At 40.7% G+C, this 17786-nt stretch overlaps 1 protein-coding gene and 1 pseudogene across 3 annotated transcripts in view; both read left to right on the plus strand.

The window, feature by feature from the left end:
* Nucleotides 1–17786, plus strand: part of CA5B (carbonic anhydrase 5B) — a 71860-nt gene that overhangs the window by 46450 nt on the left and 7624 nt on the right. For all 3 annotated transcript variants that reach the window (XM_047843711.1, XM_047843709.1, XM_047843708.1), the window contains 3 exons: nucleotides 5898–6095; nucleotides 15565–15683; nucleotides 16727–16822. In XM_047843711.1, the coding sequence (XP_047699667.1) occupies nucleotides 5898–6095; nucleotides 15565–15683; nucleotides 16727–16822 (413 nt within the window). The remainder of the gene's footprint in view (nucleotides 1–5897; nucleotides 6096–15564; nucleotides 15684–16726; nucleotides 16823–17786) is intronic.
* LOC125157186 (serine/arginine-rich splicing factor 11-like) lies at nucleotides 10078–13350 on the plus strand (annotated as a pseudogene).

Consider the following 17786-nt stretch of genomic DNA (forward strand, 5'->3'; position numbering starts at 1 on the left):
AGCAAATAGAATCCGTTAAAAAAAAACCATTCACCATGATGAAATGGGACTTATTCCCAGGATACAAGGGTGGTTCAATATTGAAGTATCAATCAACGTGATACATCACATCAATAACAGAAATAATAAGAACTATATGATCATTTCAATAGATGCAGAAAAAATCCCAAAGCAACAGAATATACTTTCTTCTCGAGTGCACATGGAACATTCTCCAAGATAGATCATATACTGGGTCACAAAACAGCCCTTCATAAGTTTACAAGAATTGAAATTATATCATGCATACTTTCAGACCACAATGCTATGAAGCTTGAAATCAACCACAGGAAAAAGTCTGGAAAACCTCCAAAAGCATGGAGGTTAAAGAACACCCTACTGGGGCGCCTGGGTGGCGCAGTCGGTTAAGCGTCCGACTTCAGTCAGGTCACGATCTCGTGGTCCATGAGTTCGAGCCCCGCGTCAGGCTCTGGGCTGATGGCTCGGAGCCTGGAGCCTGTTTCCGATTCTGTGTCTCCCTCTCTCTCTGCCCCTCCCCTGTTCATGCTCTGTCTCTCTCTGTCCCAAAAATAAATAAACGTTGAAAAAAAAATTAAAAAAAAAAAAAGAACACCCTACTAAAGAATGAGTGGGTCAACCAGGCAATTAGAGAAGAAATTAAAAAATATATGGAAACAAACGAAAATGAAGATACAACAATCCAAACGCTTTGGGACGCAGCAAAGGCAGTCCTGAGAGGAAAATACATCGCAATCCAGGCCTATCTCAAGAAACAAGAAAAATCCCAAATTCAATAGATGCAGAAAAAGCATTTGACAAAGTACAATATTCATTCATGATCAAAGCCCTCAACAAAGTAGGTTTAGAGAGAACATACCTCAACATAATAAAGGCCATGTATGAAAAACTCACAGTGAACATCATACTCAATGGGGCAAACCTGAGAGCTTTCCCCTAAAGGTCAGGAGCAAGACACAGATGTCTACTCTCACCACTTTTATTCAACATAGTACTGGAAATCCAGGCCACACTAATGAGACAACAACAAAATAAATAAATGAAAAGGATCCAAATCTGGAAGGAAGAAGTAAAACTTTCACTATTTATAGATGACATGGTACTACATACAGAAACTGGAAAGACTCCATCAAAAAAACTACTAGAACTGATAGATCAATTCAGTAAAGTCACAGGATACGAAATCAACGTACAGAACTCTGTTACATTTCTATACACTAATATCAAAACAGCAGAAAGAGAAATCAAGGAATTGATCCTGTTTACAGTTGCACCAAAAATAAGATACCCAGGGATAAACCTAACCAAAGAGGTGAAAGACCTGTATTCTGAAAACTATAAAACATGGATGAAAGAAATTGAAGATGACACAAAGAAATGGAAAGACGTTCCATGCTCACGGATTGGGAGAATAAATATTTTTTAAATGTCTATACTATCCAAAGGAATCTACACATTTAATGCAATCCCTATCAAAATTCCAACAACATTTTCCACAGAACTAGAACAAAATATCCTAAAATTTATATGGAACCACAAAAGACTCCAAATAGCCAAAGCAATTTTGAAAAAGAAGAACAAAACTGGAGGTATCACAATTCCAGACTTCAAATTATATTACAAAGCTGTAGAAATCAAAACAGTATGGTACTAGCACAAAAATAGACATATAGATCAATGTAACACAACAGAAAACGCAGAACTAAACCCATGATTATATGGTCAATTAATCTTTGACAAGGCAGGCAAGAATATGCAGTGGGAAGGGGCGCCTGGGTGGCGCAGTCGGTTAAGCGTCCGACTTCAGCCAGGTCACGATCTCGCGGTCCGTGAGTTCGAGCCCCGCGTCGGGCTCTGGGCTGATGGCTCAGAGCCTGGAGCCTGTTTCCGATTCTGTGTCTCCCTCTCTCTCTGCCCCTCCCCCATTCATGCTCTCTCTCTGTCCCAAAAATAAATAAAAAACGTTGAAAAAAAAAATTTAAAAAAAAGAATATGCAGTGGGAAAAAGTCTCTTCAACAAACGGTTCTGGGAAAACTGTACAACTACATGCAAAAGAATGAAACTGGACCACAGTTCATACACAAAATAAAGTAAAAAATGGATTAAGGGCCTAAATGTGAGACCTGAAACCATAAAAATCCCAGAAGAGAGCACAGGCAGTAATGTCTCTGACATCAGCCATAGCAACATTTTTCTAGGTATGTCTCCTGAGGCAAGGGAAACAGAAGCAAAAATAAACTATTGGAACTATATCAAAATAAAAAGCATCTGCACAGCAAAGGGAATGATCAACAAAACTAAAAAGCAAACTACTGAATGAGAGAAGATATTTGCAAATTACATATCTGATAAAGGGTTAGTTTCCAAAATATATAAGGAACCTATACAACTCAAAACAAAACAAAAAACCCAAATTATCCAATTTAAAAATGGGCCAAAGACATGAACAGACATTTCTCCAAAGAAGACATACAGATGGCCAACAGACGCATGAAAAGATGCTCAGCATTACTAATCATCAGGAAAGTGAAAATCAACACCACAATGATATATCACTTCACGCCTTTCAGAATGGCTAAAATCACTAAAGAAACAAGAAAGAGACAAAAATCACTAAAGAGACAAGAAACAACAAGTGTTGGCGAGTATGTGGAGAAAAAAGAACCCTCTTTCACTGTTGGTAGCAATGCAAAACTGGTGCTGCCATTGTGGAAAACAATATGGAGATGCCTCAAAATGTTAAGGAACCTACCCCTTAGTTCCCAGCAATTGCACTACTGGGTATGTACCCCCAAAATACAAAAACACTAATTCAAAGGGATACATGCACCACTACGTTTATTGTAGCATTATTTGCAATAGCCAAATTACAGAAGCAGCCCAAGTGTCCATCGACAGATGAATGGGTAAGAAGAGGTATATATAACACATACATATATACACACACATACACACATAATACAATGCAGTATTATTCAGTCATAAAAATGAATGAAATCTTGACATTTACAAGGACATGGATGGAGCTAGAGAGTATAATGTTAAGTGAAGTAAGTCAGAGAAAGAGAAATACCATATGATTTTACTCATATGTGGAATTTAGAAACAAAGCAAACAAGCAAAGGGGAAACAAGGAGAGAGAGAGAGAGAAACCAAGAAACAGACTCTTAAACTATAGAGAACAAACTGATGGTTACCAGAGGGGAGTTGGGTGGGGGGTGATGGGTGCAACAGGTGATAGGGTTTAAGGATGAGCACAGGTTGATATATGGAATTGTCGAATCACTATATTGTATACCTGAAACTAATATAACACTGTATGTTAACTAAATTGGAATTAAAAGTTTTAAAATCAGAACAAAAAATAATCAAACCGAATCAGGGCTTTTCTAGGGGATTCTAGAAGTTTAAAAAATACTACACAGGTAATGAAACAGACCTTTTTATTCCAGAAATGGCAGATGGATAATCAATATGAAAATGAAAGGACGTATATTCAATAAGGCACTATAGGGGAACAAACAGAGGAGGAAGATATGGCTCCTGTCTGCAAGGAATTTGCATTGTAATCAGATTGTGACTGTATTGTAACAATTCATATGTATTTTTCACTTAGGATTTATGAAACAGAAAGTTGTCATTCTTTTCTAAAATAAATTCTCGTTCTTCACCAGTTCTTTTACACTAAGGGAAAAAAACAAAAACCCTGGGTTCAGATTTGTCTAGGGATGGGAGTACTGAGCTATATGAAAAAAGAAAACAAAAAAGAGGATAGTTTGAGTTTGCCTCTATCTTTCAGCCCAAGACAAAGACTTGTCAAGTTTTGTATTATTGGTAATTGGGGCCAGACGATTCTTTCTTATGGGTGCCTGTCCTAGGAATTTTAGGATGTTTAGCTGCATGCCTGGCCTCTACCCACTAGATGTCAGTAGCACCTAACTCTAGTTGCGACAACCAAAAATATCTGCAGACATTACCAAATGTCCCCTGGGAGCAGAATTGCTCCCTTCATTGAGAATGGCTATTCTAGTAACTGCCTGAGGAGCTTTGTCTATACTGCTGGGGCTCTTTTTCCAAAAATAACAAGGCTAAGATCTTGAATTTCTAGCTTTGGGGCAGCTAGCTCAGAAAGAGATGCCTTCTCTGTAAGAGTAAACAGTGGTAGGGGCGCCTGGGTGGCTCAGTGGGTTAGGCATCCGACTTCGACTTCGGCTCAGGTCATGATCTCGCGGTCTGTGAGTTTGAGCCCCACATCGGGCTCTGTGCTGACAGCTCAGAGCTTGGAGCCTGCTTCGGATTCTGTGTCTCCCTCTCTTTCTGCCCCTCCCCCGCTCATGCTCTGTCTCTCTCTGTCTCAAAAATAAATAAACATTAAAAAGAAAATTTTTAAAGAGTAAACAGTGGTAAGTTTCTGTTTGGTTTTGTTTTATTTTATGAAAAGTGGAGTGTCAAGGGAGCCCATCATACACACAGGAGATCGACTAAGTCACAGCTACCTCATCACTTTCTCAAATCCTTAGACTCTTTCTTAGAGGTGGAGTGAGGTACAGAGCATTGTTGGTAATGATTTATCTCAACTCATATTTCTTCTGGTTGTCCTGCTGCTCTTGGTTCTTCTGTGTCCGTGGTGCTACTAAAGGGCAGAGAACTGGAGCACCCCGTATCATGCACATGGGTTCTATCACATCATGCATGGATGTCTCAGCAGCTGCTCTGTCTATGTTACAGGAAGTCTGCTGAGATTTATCAGGAATTTAGCACGAAGACCTGGTGCTTGGCTCTTTGTAGAAAAATCGTCAGTGCTATATTGTGTCTGTGGGGAACAAACTGTGCATGGACACTTTAATATATAATGTCCATAGCTATGCATGTGACAGAACTCGAGGGACCGTAGCAGTACTAATATTCCACCCGGGTTTTGTAGGATGGTTGCTTAATCCTCACAGTTTGCTTATACAGGAGGTGAACTCAGCATACACACTTATATAGGACCATATAATCCCACCAAAGGGATTCATCTCTCTGCTTCTCTTCCCTCTGACACACTTCTCTGCTGTGATTCAAGAAGTGTTCAAGTCTGTCCTTAAAGATGTAGGTGTCTCTGTGTCCCCTGTTTTTGTTTTTTCTTCTCCTTGGTATAATATGGCCCCCAAACCCTGAACATCTTACTCATATGTCTCAAATTTAGAGGAAAGTACTCTTCTTTTCCCCAGATTCTTTGGCATTTGTGTTAGTTTTTCTAAAACCCAAGACTGTCTCCCCCATCTCAGTTGGAAGACTGTAATATTGCATTGTGTAAATAATCCAGAGATCTTCAAAACTGAAATTAAGTTACAGGTGCATGCCACACAAGTGTTTATTTCAACCAGCCAAGCGATCAAAAACTTACAGTGCTTGGTTCAACATTTGCTTTCCAAAAATTCTTCCTCTTCTTCCCACATTTCCTCTGTTGGAAATAATTCATTATTGGAAATTTCATTGATTTGTATTTGTATGTAAACTTGGTTTGGTAAGTGGGGCTCAGAAAATTATCAATAAAGAAAAACAGCTCATTTGAAGGTACCTTCCTTCTACACAGTGCTAATCTGCACGCGTCTTACTGTTACCACAAGAGCGGGTAGCACTTGGTTCGGGTGAAATCAGAGGGTGGACTGAGCTGCTTGTGTCTGACAAAGCAGCAGACGTCTGTGCCCGTGCAAGGTGCTCTCTGAGCTGCCTTTGTCCTCTGCCTTAGTCAGTCCGTTTAGCCCCCAGGTGGCTAATTCCTAAGATGTAGACTCCATGGGCCTTGACACACTCCCCACAACTAGAATTGCCTCGTGTGTGATCCCACATAGCAGACGTCTTGATGATAGCCCCGCTGTGCTTTTTCTCCTAGTGCACCCGCTCTGGGAGAGCGTGGACCTGGTCCCGGCGGGCGAGCGCCAGTCGCCCATCAACATCCGGTGGAGGGACAGTGTCTATGATCCTGGCTTAAAACCGCTCACCATCTCTTATGACCCGACCACCTGCCTCCACGTCTGGAATAACGGGTACTCCTTCCTCGTGGAATTTGAAGATTCTACAGATAAATCAGGTGAGGGTCAGGCTGGTGGTCTTGTCTGGAGTTAAAGGGACAGTTTGATGTGAGCACAGGCCACACCACACTGCCTCCTTGGGACCATGGACCTCTATGAGCGGTGGACTGGGACTCCTTGCACTCAGCTTTTTCAATGTATGAAAAAAATCCCTTCGAGTTTTTATGAACATTTTCTTCTACTAGTATAGGTAGTACTTTTATTAATAAGTATGTGTATCTCTATGTATAGACAGAAGATAGGTTGTGAAATTAAAGCTTTGCCTGAAATTTATTTTGTGTGTATTGAATACGTACTGATTTTCTCTGCTTGCTGACTTTACAAGACACTTTTACATTTAATAGTAATACTATTTAATCAGATTTAACTGATCAGATTGCAGTACCTTTGAAATGGGGCAAAAAAGCATATTCATGTGTGCATGAGGTTATAATCTTAACAACTAGTTCTATATTATAAAATGAAAACTCATATTCTGTTAATTTTGTTGATTTAGAAGAAACACAATTTAAAGGAGATTTTCAAAACCAGATATTATATTGCTTTTGAATCTTCTCTGGTTTTGAACCTACCCAGATATAAACTAATCTGAATGATTTCAAAGTTTACCTAAAACTTTTAGTATCTATTGAACACAGAATGTGATTAATTCTACGTAGGTTTCTTTTCTCTTTTTTCTTTTCCTTTTCAAATCAGATTTGATGGTACCAAATAGTCTTCATCTGAAATAATTATTATTTGAAATAGTCTCTCTTTGTGGTTATCAACCAGTGGCAATTTTACCACCCCTTCCTCCCCAGGGGCTGGGGACACTTGGCAACATGCGTAGGCATTTTAAGTTGTCACACTTGGGAGGGTGGGGTGCACCTGTTGTCTTGTGGGTCAAGGCCAGGAAAACAGCTGAAGAGCCTACAGTATGCAGGACAACATTCGCAAAGAGTTATTCAGCCCCTAATATCAATAGAGCCAAGATTGAGAAACCCTTTAGGAAATTAGTTTTCTCTTATGAATATGAGGAAATGAGCCCATGAACGTGTTAATGAATCAAGTACAAAATGTACCCTAAAGCATAAATGGAAGTGTTTAGTCCTGTATCTATCCTCGCTCTAGAATTCCCAACTGTATCTTGGTTCTGTATGCATTTTCCTAGGGTTGCTCTGAAACTTAGACATGGCTCTGTGGCCCAACAGCAAACAGACTGCTCCTCCAATGGGAATTCTCTCTCTGGCTCTCTTCCCTTTGATGTACTTCTCTGCTGTGATCCACCAAGTGCTCAGGCCTGTCTTTAAAAGCTTAGGTGTTTCTATGTTCCCCATTTTTTTTCCTTTCTCCTCTGTGGTATGACGTGGCCCCCCAAACCTGAACATCTTGCTTACATTTCTCAAACTGAGAAGAAATTACTCCTTTTCCTCCCAGATTCATTAGTATCTTTCCTAATTTTTCCAAAACCCTATAGTGTGCTCCTGTCTCAACCGGAAGCTATATTACTGGAATACTGTAGTGTTACATTGTATATAAGGATTCCAGAAATCTTCAAAACAGCAACCTAAATTCCTATATTCCAGATAGCTATCTTGCATGACAATGAGCTTTACTTGTCTCAGGAGTTCTAGCATTACTCCTGCCGACTACACCAATGGGCAGACCCAGTCTGTAAATACCAACTCTCCTACATACACTCTGGATGCACAGCAACCCTCTCAACTCTCAATTTTGTCTAGGTCCTTGGCAACCTTCTTTCTTTTCTTCTGAGGATCCTAAATGTTGGTCAGCTTTCTAATGACCTTGACGGTCTAGAGACTGTTTCCAATATAGGTTTCCTTCACTGAGTTGGAAATTGTGGGAAGTTGTTTAATAGGTTTCTAACCAAGTGAGTTAATCTCAAGATCATTCGAGGCAAATAGCTTTCTGTTTCATTTTTTAGTCATTTCCCCCCCCCCTTTTTAAAATTTTTTTTTTTTTCAACGTTTATTTATTTTTGGGACAGAGAGAGACAGAGCATGAACGGGGGAGGGGCAGAGAGAGAGGGAGACACAGAATCGGAAACAGGCTCCAGGCTCCGAGCCATCAGCCCAGAGCCCGACGCGGGGCTCGAACTCACGGACCGCGAGATCGTGACCTGGCTGAAGTCGGACGCTTAACCGACTGCGCCACCCAGGCGCCCCCCCCCCCCTTTTTAACAATAGATTCACGAATTCTTATCCACCCATTTGCTAGGGCAATCTCAGATGGAATACAAATGACCTGCATTTTCCTCATAATAACTCCTTAGGTACCTCTAAGCACAACTCACTAAATTGATTATTCCTCGATGTTACCTTCCCTAGGTGTGTCAGTGTCACACTATTTTTATAAAATATCCAGAAAAATTGTAGAGAGGTTGCTAATTTTCCACTTATTTTGTTAGGAAGGACCAAAATAGGTAACCCCTTTTTAAATTATGCTTTAATAATCATTCTCTTTAAAATACCATTAATCTTTGATAAGTACCTAACTTTCTCTCTCTCTCTCTTTTTCCACATTTCAGTGACTGCCTCCTATTTCCTGCTTATTCTTCATTGCTATTTTTCCATGCTGTTGCAAAATAATTAATAGCATTCAAAGAGGAGGAAAGAGTGAATGAACATAAAAAATAAAGAAAAAGTAAAAGACAGCAAAGACTTCCTAGAAATGAAGAAAGGCAAGAACCAATTCTAATTGTAGAAAGGAAAGGAGCTAATAAATATCAATGTCTATAAATTAAAAAAACAAACAACTAGGAAATGCTGCTACAGTGTGCTTTACAAAGAACTCGGGATAAGGTGTGCAAAGAAAGGGTTTGAGGAAGGTATGTGACAAAAAGAAACCATACCAAACCTTATGGGATGTAGCAAAAGTAGTGCTTAGAGGGAAATTAGAGATGAAAATGCCTTTGTTGGAGAAGAAGAAATTTCTCAAATCAATAATCTAGCTTCCCACCTTAAGGAGCTAGAAGGAGAAGAGCAAACTAAACCCAAAACAAACACAAAGAACAGAGCAGAAACCAATGAAGTCAAAAGTTGGTTCTCCAGAAAGATCAACAAAACTGATAAACCTTTAGCTAGGTGGAGCGAGAAAACAAACAAGAGAAGACTCAAATTACTGAAATCAGGAATGAAAGAGGGACATCACCACCAACCTTACAGAAATTAAAAGGATAATAAGAGAAGGTATGTGAGCATCTCATAGCACTGCCCTTTGCTGGGTACTGTTTTGTTGTTTGGCTCCCCTGAATAGGACACAGTGCGTGTGAGGGATGCAAAATGCCGTGGGGAATGGCACTAAATTATGCCTGGGCTGAGGTCCATGGATGATCTCTAATTTCACCTCCTGTGAAAGTACTCTCATCAGCTAGGTCACTGGGCCTCAAAGAGAGGAAGAGATGGGTCCTGTTGCTCCCCAAAGGGTGCTTCCTGCCCCATCTTGTGTCACTTTACACTTTTCTGGGGTATCACCGGTAAATCCAGGAAGAATGTTCCCCAGACATTTGAAGAGTTCTCCTTCCTAATTTTGGTCTTACATTTGCTTTTTGGGAGAAAACAATGTAATGATTTGTAGCAAACCTACAGAGTGGTATATCCGTTAGGACCATCCAATTTGAGAACATTTCCATCACCCCAGTTATTCCATATACCTTATGACCACTCTGCTTTCTCATTTACAATCTTCTGTTTCCCTTCTGCCTGTTTCTTGCTGACTGTACTTCCCCCTGTCATCCACACATCTGCCCCACCTGACCCCACCTTTTTCTTCGCTCTTGCTGAGGTTACCAGTGATGTTTCAATTAACAAACCCAACAGATACTTTGCAGTCTATTTCTTTAGTTCCTGGTTTCATTGAGAATCTTCTAAGTGCCACACACTGTGCCAGGTGCTCAGAATGGAAAGAGGAAGAAGGGATGGTCGCCACCTTTAAGGAGCTAATACTGTGGTGGGGAGACAGACCCATGAACAGACAGCGCTAATGCAGAGTGCCAAGCGCTGCGAGGGAAGTGTTCAGGTGGGGTCCGGTGGGAGAAGGCTTCCTGGAGGGGGTGACACCTGGGCTGTCTGCATGGAGGGGGAGGTTCAAGGCAGTGCAATGCTTGTGTTTGGTACTACTGTGTGTAAGTGCAAGAAGGAAATGGCAGCCAAGTGAGGCCTGAGGTAGGCAGGAGCTGATACACAGCCAGTTCTGCAGGCCTTGCCCAGAGAGGGGTAATGTGGGTGCAGCTGACCTGCGTACTCTTGCTCTGGGTCTCGAGCTGGGCTGTGATGGAGGTGTCAGCTGTGGTTGGGGTTTCATCTCAAGACTCCTCTGGCGAAGGATCCTCATCCAAATTCACTCACGTGGCTGTTGGCAGAATTCAGTTTCTCTCAGGGTCTTGGTTTCTTTGCTGGCTGTTGGCGAGAGGCCACTCCCTTTTCCTTGCCCAGTGGGCCTCTCCGTAGGGCAGCTCACAACATGGCAGCCGGCTTCGTCAGAGAGAGCAAGCAAGATGACAACCAGCATCTTTTTGTAACCTAATCTGAAAACTCATATCGCATGACTTTTACCCTTAGAAGCAAGTCACAAGGTCCAGCTCACACTCAGGGGAGGGCATTACACAAGGGTGTGAATACCAAGAGATAGGGTTCATTGGGAGTCTTCTTAGAAACTGCCAGGATACATGGCCAATGGCACAAAGCCAATGAATTCAAACTGAGGTCCCTTTCCTGTAAAGTGAATGCCCTTAGCCCCATTATATAGGAGAATACCTCCCTGTCTCACTTCTCCCCTATGTACAATTTATGTGGATCCAGTGCATGTAGAGACTTCATGATTTTTCTAGTTAGAAGTGCGCAAATCAGATGCCTGGGCATCTCACTTCTCTCCCAGGGATCACAAATGGAGAGGTGCCTATAGCGCCATAGAAGTAATGAACATGAGCCAGGCTGGGAGAATCTGAGACAAATGGCAGTGATGGCGACTGAGAAACTGGCAGGACCGTTGAAAGGTGGTGGTCGTTTCTCCCATCTAGCCTGTTGTTGCCTGGTGGGAGCATGTGCCCCACATTCTCATTCTCCATGTGCCTCCATGTGCCTTCTCATTCTCCAGTTAGAAATGTAGAGTTTTATGGGAAATTGTCTAGCTTTAAATGTTGGCAATGAACTTTAAGATGTATTTAGTATTGTGTGGGTGAATCAAAACACACCTGAAGACCAGTTCTGCCCCCTTCCCCCTGCAGCCACCCACTAGTAACAGCTCCTCTCTGCCTTGCTCATTATCTTTGGAGGAGACACACAGTAAGTTTCCAGAATATGTTTCCAGTGTTTTTCTGGAGATAGGAGAGAAAAGCTAGCCTTCCCCTCTGCCTTGGTCACTTAACATGGGACGAGAACTTCAATTTCATTCAACAGATTAGATTGGATTTTGCCAAAGTCAAGCTCCCAATATGGAGCTGGCATAGAAAAGCAAGGTTTTGGAAAATATTTTATTTTTATTTCAGTATGCTTTAGTACCATCCTCCTGTTATTTTAGTGAATCAGGTGGTATTAGTCTCTGTACCTCCCCTGCCCCTTAAAGAAAAGTGGTCATTGGTGTCTTTGCTCACCTCTTTCAAAACATTTTTTTAGAGGAAGAAATTATGTAAAGTATTTTCAAAAGGCAATAAGATACATAGCAGACCACTGCATGACATATCCAACGTATTTAGTCCTGGGATAGTTGTAATTGCACATAAAATTCAACTAATGATGCAGTAAACTCTAAAGATCACTAAGGTAGTTGAGATAGATGGGTTTTATGCTCTTATATTGGTTTAACCATGAACAGACATCTCCAGGGTTGGATTAGATGGAAGAAATGAGGAACTAATTAATATGTGTTAGCAAACTCAAGAAAAAAAATCAGTACAACCCAAAGTCTGAGGAAAGATGATTTTAAAATCTTGTTTTATCTGGATATTTTGCATTTCAAGTATTATTTCACTAGTTCAGAAAACACTAGCCAAACAAAAGGTATTTATTATCCAACATGGTAACGACAGTGGTACAGTGTGGATGACTCACATCGTTCACTCTGTCCAAAGGGACATGGGTGATAAGTTTTCACTTGCAAATGCCCTATTTTATTTCAATGGAAGGGGAAAAAAAACAGTAGTATCTTCCAAAATTGAAATGCAAGAGGCACCTGGCTGGCACATGATGGCACATGGTACAGCACATGACTCTTGATCTCAGGGTCATGAGTTTGGGTCCCACATTGGGTGTAGAGTTTACTTTAAAAAAAAAGTATCAGTGCATAAAAAAGAAAGAATATCTTTTGTCCCCATACTTCAGTTTTATGAGATTGGGTTCGATAAATATGCTAAGAGACATTTGCATTTTACTGCACATTTAAAAAGTAGGCGCAGTAACTCAAGGTCAAGAGCATGTTCTAGGAGGAGGCGAACGCCCTCATCTTCTAGGCACAGGCAGTCAGGAAGCAGATCGAGGAGATCACATTTTAAGTCAAGGAGTAGGGGATGATCCAAACGTCCAAGACAGAGAAGATCTCATTTCAGAGAGAGAGGTAGAAGGTCAAGGAGTACATCAAAAACCAGGGCAAAAAGAAAGAAGACAAAGAAAAGGAGTGTTCCAAAACACCACCGAAAAGTTTTAGCACAGCCATAGATTCCAGAAATGCAAGCAGAGACAGACAACCCCAATGAAGTAGGCGTGGCACAAGATCTCCTACAAAGCCTAGGTCACCTAAAAGAAAAATGTCTAGTTATATCCCCTAGGAGATATAAAAAGGAGAAGAAAGGTAAAGAAAGAAGCAGAGATGAAAGAGAATGACCAACAAGCAAGAAGAAGAAAAGTAAAGATAAGGAAAAGAATCAGAAAACGAAATCAGAGAGTGATAAAGATGTGAAATTAATAATGAAGAGGAACAAGGGAATGACAGTAAGAAAGAGAAAAAAGAGAAGAAACCAACAGAACCAAGTTCCCCTAAAACAAAAGGATGTTTTGTGGAAAAGGGAACTGGTGATTCACTAAAAGAATCCAAAGTGAATGGGAATGATCATCATGGAGAAGACATGTTTATGAGTGACTGAATATTGCCACCATGGGAATCCAGCTGCATACATGCACGAGTGTCTTTCCTTCGTGTGATTTCTTAATGCTGTTTTTGTTCCTACCAAACCTAGATGTTTACAGTTCTGAGTTACAAATGGATACAAAGCTTCTGATATTGATACTAGTTATTTACATCCAAAACCATTTAGAAAATGATACAGGAGTAACCAATTCTTTAAAAAAAAATTTTTTTCAATGTTTATTTATTTTTGACAGAGAGAGAGAGAGAGAGAGAGAGAGAGAGAGAGAGAGAGAGAGAATGAGCGGGGGAGGGGCAGAGAGAGAAGGAGACACAGAATCCAAAGCAGGCTCCAGGCTCTGAGCTGTCAGCACAGAGCCCAACATGGGGCTCGAACTCACAGACTGCGAGATCATAACCTGAGCCGAAGTCGGACGCTCAACTGACTGAGCCACCCAGGCGCCCCCGGGAGTAACCAATCTTGACATGGTGAAATCTGTCAAGCAGTTTTAAGAGTATTCTGGTGCTGCTTTAAAACAAAAACGAAAAGCTGCATACATCACAGCACCCATGGATAGTTTATGTTGTATGATCTCCTTTATTAAGTAAGTTCACTTATAGTATTTCTAGAATTTGATTCATTGCTATAATGCAGCTATGTAGGGAATGCACTGATTGCATGTTAATTGTGGCAGGAATATCCTAAATGTCATTAAAACCCTCCAACATGATGGATCTACTTATGGTCTTATCTGTTGACATGACAAATTAACATTCTTTTTTAAAAAAATTTTGTTAATGTTTATTTATTTTTGAGAGAGAGTCACAGCATGAGCAGGGAAGGGGCCTGAAGCAGGCTCCCAGGCTCCAAGCTGTCAGCACAGAGCCTGACACAGGGCTTGAACTCATGAACTGTGAGATCATGACCTGAGCTGAACTCAGACACTCGACTGACTGAGCCACCCAGGCGCCCCAACATTCTTATAATTACATCTGAAAATGAAAATTTGAAATAAATCACCCTTTAAGGCTTTTAGCTAAATTTTTGTGGCTTTTGTTTAACTTTGAAAGGTTCTATCTGCACTAACCTTTTTTGATGACTGACTAGGCTTTAATTACAGAAACAAGATTTGAAATGAAATTGTCTTTGGTAGTGAGCAAATAACGTATTTTGAAGTAGAGTTGTACACTTTTTTCATAAGGTGTTTGGGAATTTTTTTCCCTGAAATAATTTATTCCACATCTACATCAGTGAAGGCTTCTGCCTATCCTGAGCCCATCTGTTAAAGAAAGTTATCTCTTGTCCTGGTTTTCAGTTTTCCACTCTTTTATTAGTTTGTTTTAATCTCAGTGTTGGAAAAAGGGAGTAGGGCATTTTAAATTGACTTTCATACACTTTAAAAGAAGACAAATCTACTTTTAATGTTTATTTATTTTTGAGAGAGAGACAGAGTGTGAGTGGGGGAGGAGCAGAGAGAGAGGGAGACACAGAATCTGAAGCAGGCTCCAGGCTCTGAGCTGTCAGCACAGAGCCCGACGCAGGGCTCGAACTCACAAACCTGATCATTACCTGAGCTGAAGTCAGACGCTGACTGACTGAGCTACCCAAGCGCCCCAAGACAAATCTACTTTTAAATAAATGTTTATTATTTTGAGAGAGAAGTGTGCATGCACATGAGCAGGGGAGGGGTAAAGAGAAAGGGAGAGAGAGGATCACAAGCAGGCTCCACACTGTCAGCACAGAGCCTGATGCAGGGCTCAATCCCAAGAAAGCCTGTGATCATGACCTGAGCCAAAGTGAAGAGTCAGACGCTTAACCGACTGAACCACCCAGGAGTCCCAAGACAAGTCTACTTGATAATGTACTTTTTATGTGATGTCCAGTATAAAACCTATCAATTTGTGTTACTGGTACTGCAGTAGTAATCTTATGCGCACAGTGATTCCAGGTTAAATGCAAAGTAGTTAGGCAACGGTTTTCTTAGTTACAGGAGTTTCAATGTTCACTTTTGTGCAGAAAAAACTAAAGTAGGCCATAGTCTGTGTCATGTTGATGTACAGTTTCTGAAATTGTTTTATAAGACTTTGTTAATAAAACCCTTATTTCATGTTCCTGTAAAAAAAAGAAGTGGGCACAGTAAATATAGAATATAAAAATAAGTCAAGAATTGGCCTTTAATGGTTGTACAGAGCTTGGAGTGTATTAATTCTCAGTGTCTTTCAGAGTGCAAGTCTTGCCCTTATACCTGTACTGACTGTGTGGAAATCAAGTTTATATACACGCGTATCTAATACAGTGTGCCCCATTTAAGACAGTTCACATAGAGGGTCCCCCCAAAGAGTCAGCCTTTCCCCTGCATTCCTCCATGGTATGAAAAACTGTCCCCTGAATTGTTGAATGTGCCATTTCAGTGATCGAGGGAGGACCCCTGGAACACAATTACCGACTGAAGCAATTCCATTTTCACTGGGGGGCCATTGATGCTTGGGGCTCCGAGCACACTGTGGACAGCAAATGTTACCCGGCAGAGGTATGTTGAGCAGCTTGGGAACAGCGACAGCCGTGAAGTGGGGATAATGATGAATTTCTAAGAAATTATCAGGGAAAATCCAATGATTCCTATAAATGCTAAATAGCTCTCTCGGGCATATTTGATTATTCCCAGTTTATACATGTAAAAATGATATGTGCCCTCATCTCACATAATCGAGCAGAAATGAAACTCAAGATCCTAAAACGGAATCCTTCCAGAATTCCAAGCTAGGCTCAAATTATAGCCTGAAGTTATAAGCCAGGCAACAATTCAGGGCCACCAGATTAAATTAATCCAAGTGAGAATTGGGAGGAGCCTAAATAAAGCCTGTGACAATAGAAACAGAAAAAGAGCAAGATTTAACAAGCATTTCTGAAATAAAAGCAACAGGACTTGGAGGCATGGTCCACTTCAGGAGAGGAAAGGAGCAAATTAACTGTGACCTTGAGGGTCTTACTTGGGAGACTGGGTGATGATGCATTGGCAAATGATGGGCAAGAAATAATTTGTAGGGAAGTACAGGGACCGCATAAGGAAACACAATTTATTCTTACAATTTCTCCTTAATTTGGTTTTAAATGTTACCGTGAAAAGAAGCACATTTTAAGTGGTTATCCCTCAAATAAATTTATCTTCAACTCTTGTTTAATTCCCATACAGAGAATCTATTTCTCTCAATATAAACATCTCTCCTTTAGATGCAAATGGATTTTGGATATGACGGTTTCATATCCAAAACAGCGTGGGAATGGACAAAGTTTGCTCCCTCGCTGAAATGTTACCCACTTTGCTGTATTTGTTTTCTTTTATTTTTCTCCAAATAAATCCCTCTATTCAGAAGTAATGTTAATTGCTGTTCCTGCATACATTTCTTCCTGTTATTTATTTCTATCTCATTTTGCACCAGATTGGTGTATGCTTTTCTCAGTGGCTTTATTTGGGGCAAGGAAACATTAAAATATTATGTGTTGAATAAGGCTGTCTGTTTTGGAGCAATCCTATATGCTTATGTATCAAACCATCTTTTAATGCTGTTTTAGCTGCACTTGGTACATTGGAATGCAGTCAAATTTGAAAACTTTGAGGATGCAGCACTGGAAGAAAATGGTTTGGCTGTGATAGGAGTATTTTTAAAGGTAAAAAAAGTCTTACCACTTTACATGATGTGTTGTATTGTGGGGTAAAAAGATACAACATTGTCATATTAAGATCTAAGTTTATTGGGATAAAAAAAAAACCATAATTGACTTGTGGAATCAATATGTTGTACACCCGAAACTAATGTAAAATTGTATGTCAACTCTACTTCAATTTCAGGGGAAAAAAAAGAAAATGAACAATGGTTAAAAGAAGAGATTGCTATGAATATATTTCAAATGATATTAAAATGCACAGTCCAGGGGCGCCTGGGCGGCTCAGTCAGTTAAGCGTCCAACTCTTGATTGTGGCTCAGGTCATGATCTCATGGTCATGAGATCAAGCCCCCTGTCGGGCTGTGTGCCAAGTAGCTGAGCATGGACCCTGCTTAAGATTCTCTCCCTCTCCTTCTCCCTCTCTCTCTCCCTCTGCCCCTGCCACACACACTCTCTCTGAAAACAAAAATGTCCAGTCCAATAGAGTAACAAGAGTAACAAGCCACATATGGCAAATGAGCTCTTGAAATGTGGCTACTTTGACCATGGTACGGTTTTTCATTTTAATTAATTAAAATTTCAATGTAAGAACTGGTGTTTATTATTTATTTTTGAGAGAGAGAGAGAGAGAGCATGTAAGTAGGGGAGAGGGGCAGAGGGAAAGAGAGAATCTTAAGCAATCTCCATGCTCCGCATGGAACCTGACAAGGGGCTGGATCCCAGGACCCTGAGATTGTGACCTCAGTGGAAATCAAGAGTTGGCTGCTTAACCAACTGAGGCACCCAGGCGCCCAACGAACTGATATTTAAATGGAGCTGGGGCACCTTTCCCCGCAGGCACACTGACCCTATCAGCAAACAGCCTGCTCATTTGTTTTGTGTCTAATTTGATTCAGTGACGTTTATAGCAACCTAAATTGCCCGTTTAAGTGTAGTTTAAGTAGTGTGATTGGTTTGTTTATATGTG

Source organism: Prionailurus viverrinus, chromosome X (genome assembly GCF_022837055.1).
Source record: "Prionailurus viverrinus isolate Anna chromosome X, UM_Priviv_1.0, whole genome shotgun sequence".
NCBI lineage: Eukaryota > Metazoa > Chordata > Mammalia > Carnivora > Felidae > Prionailurus > Prionailurus viverrinus.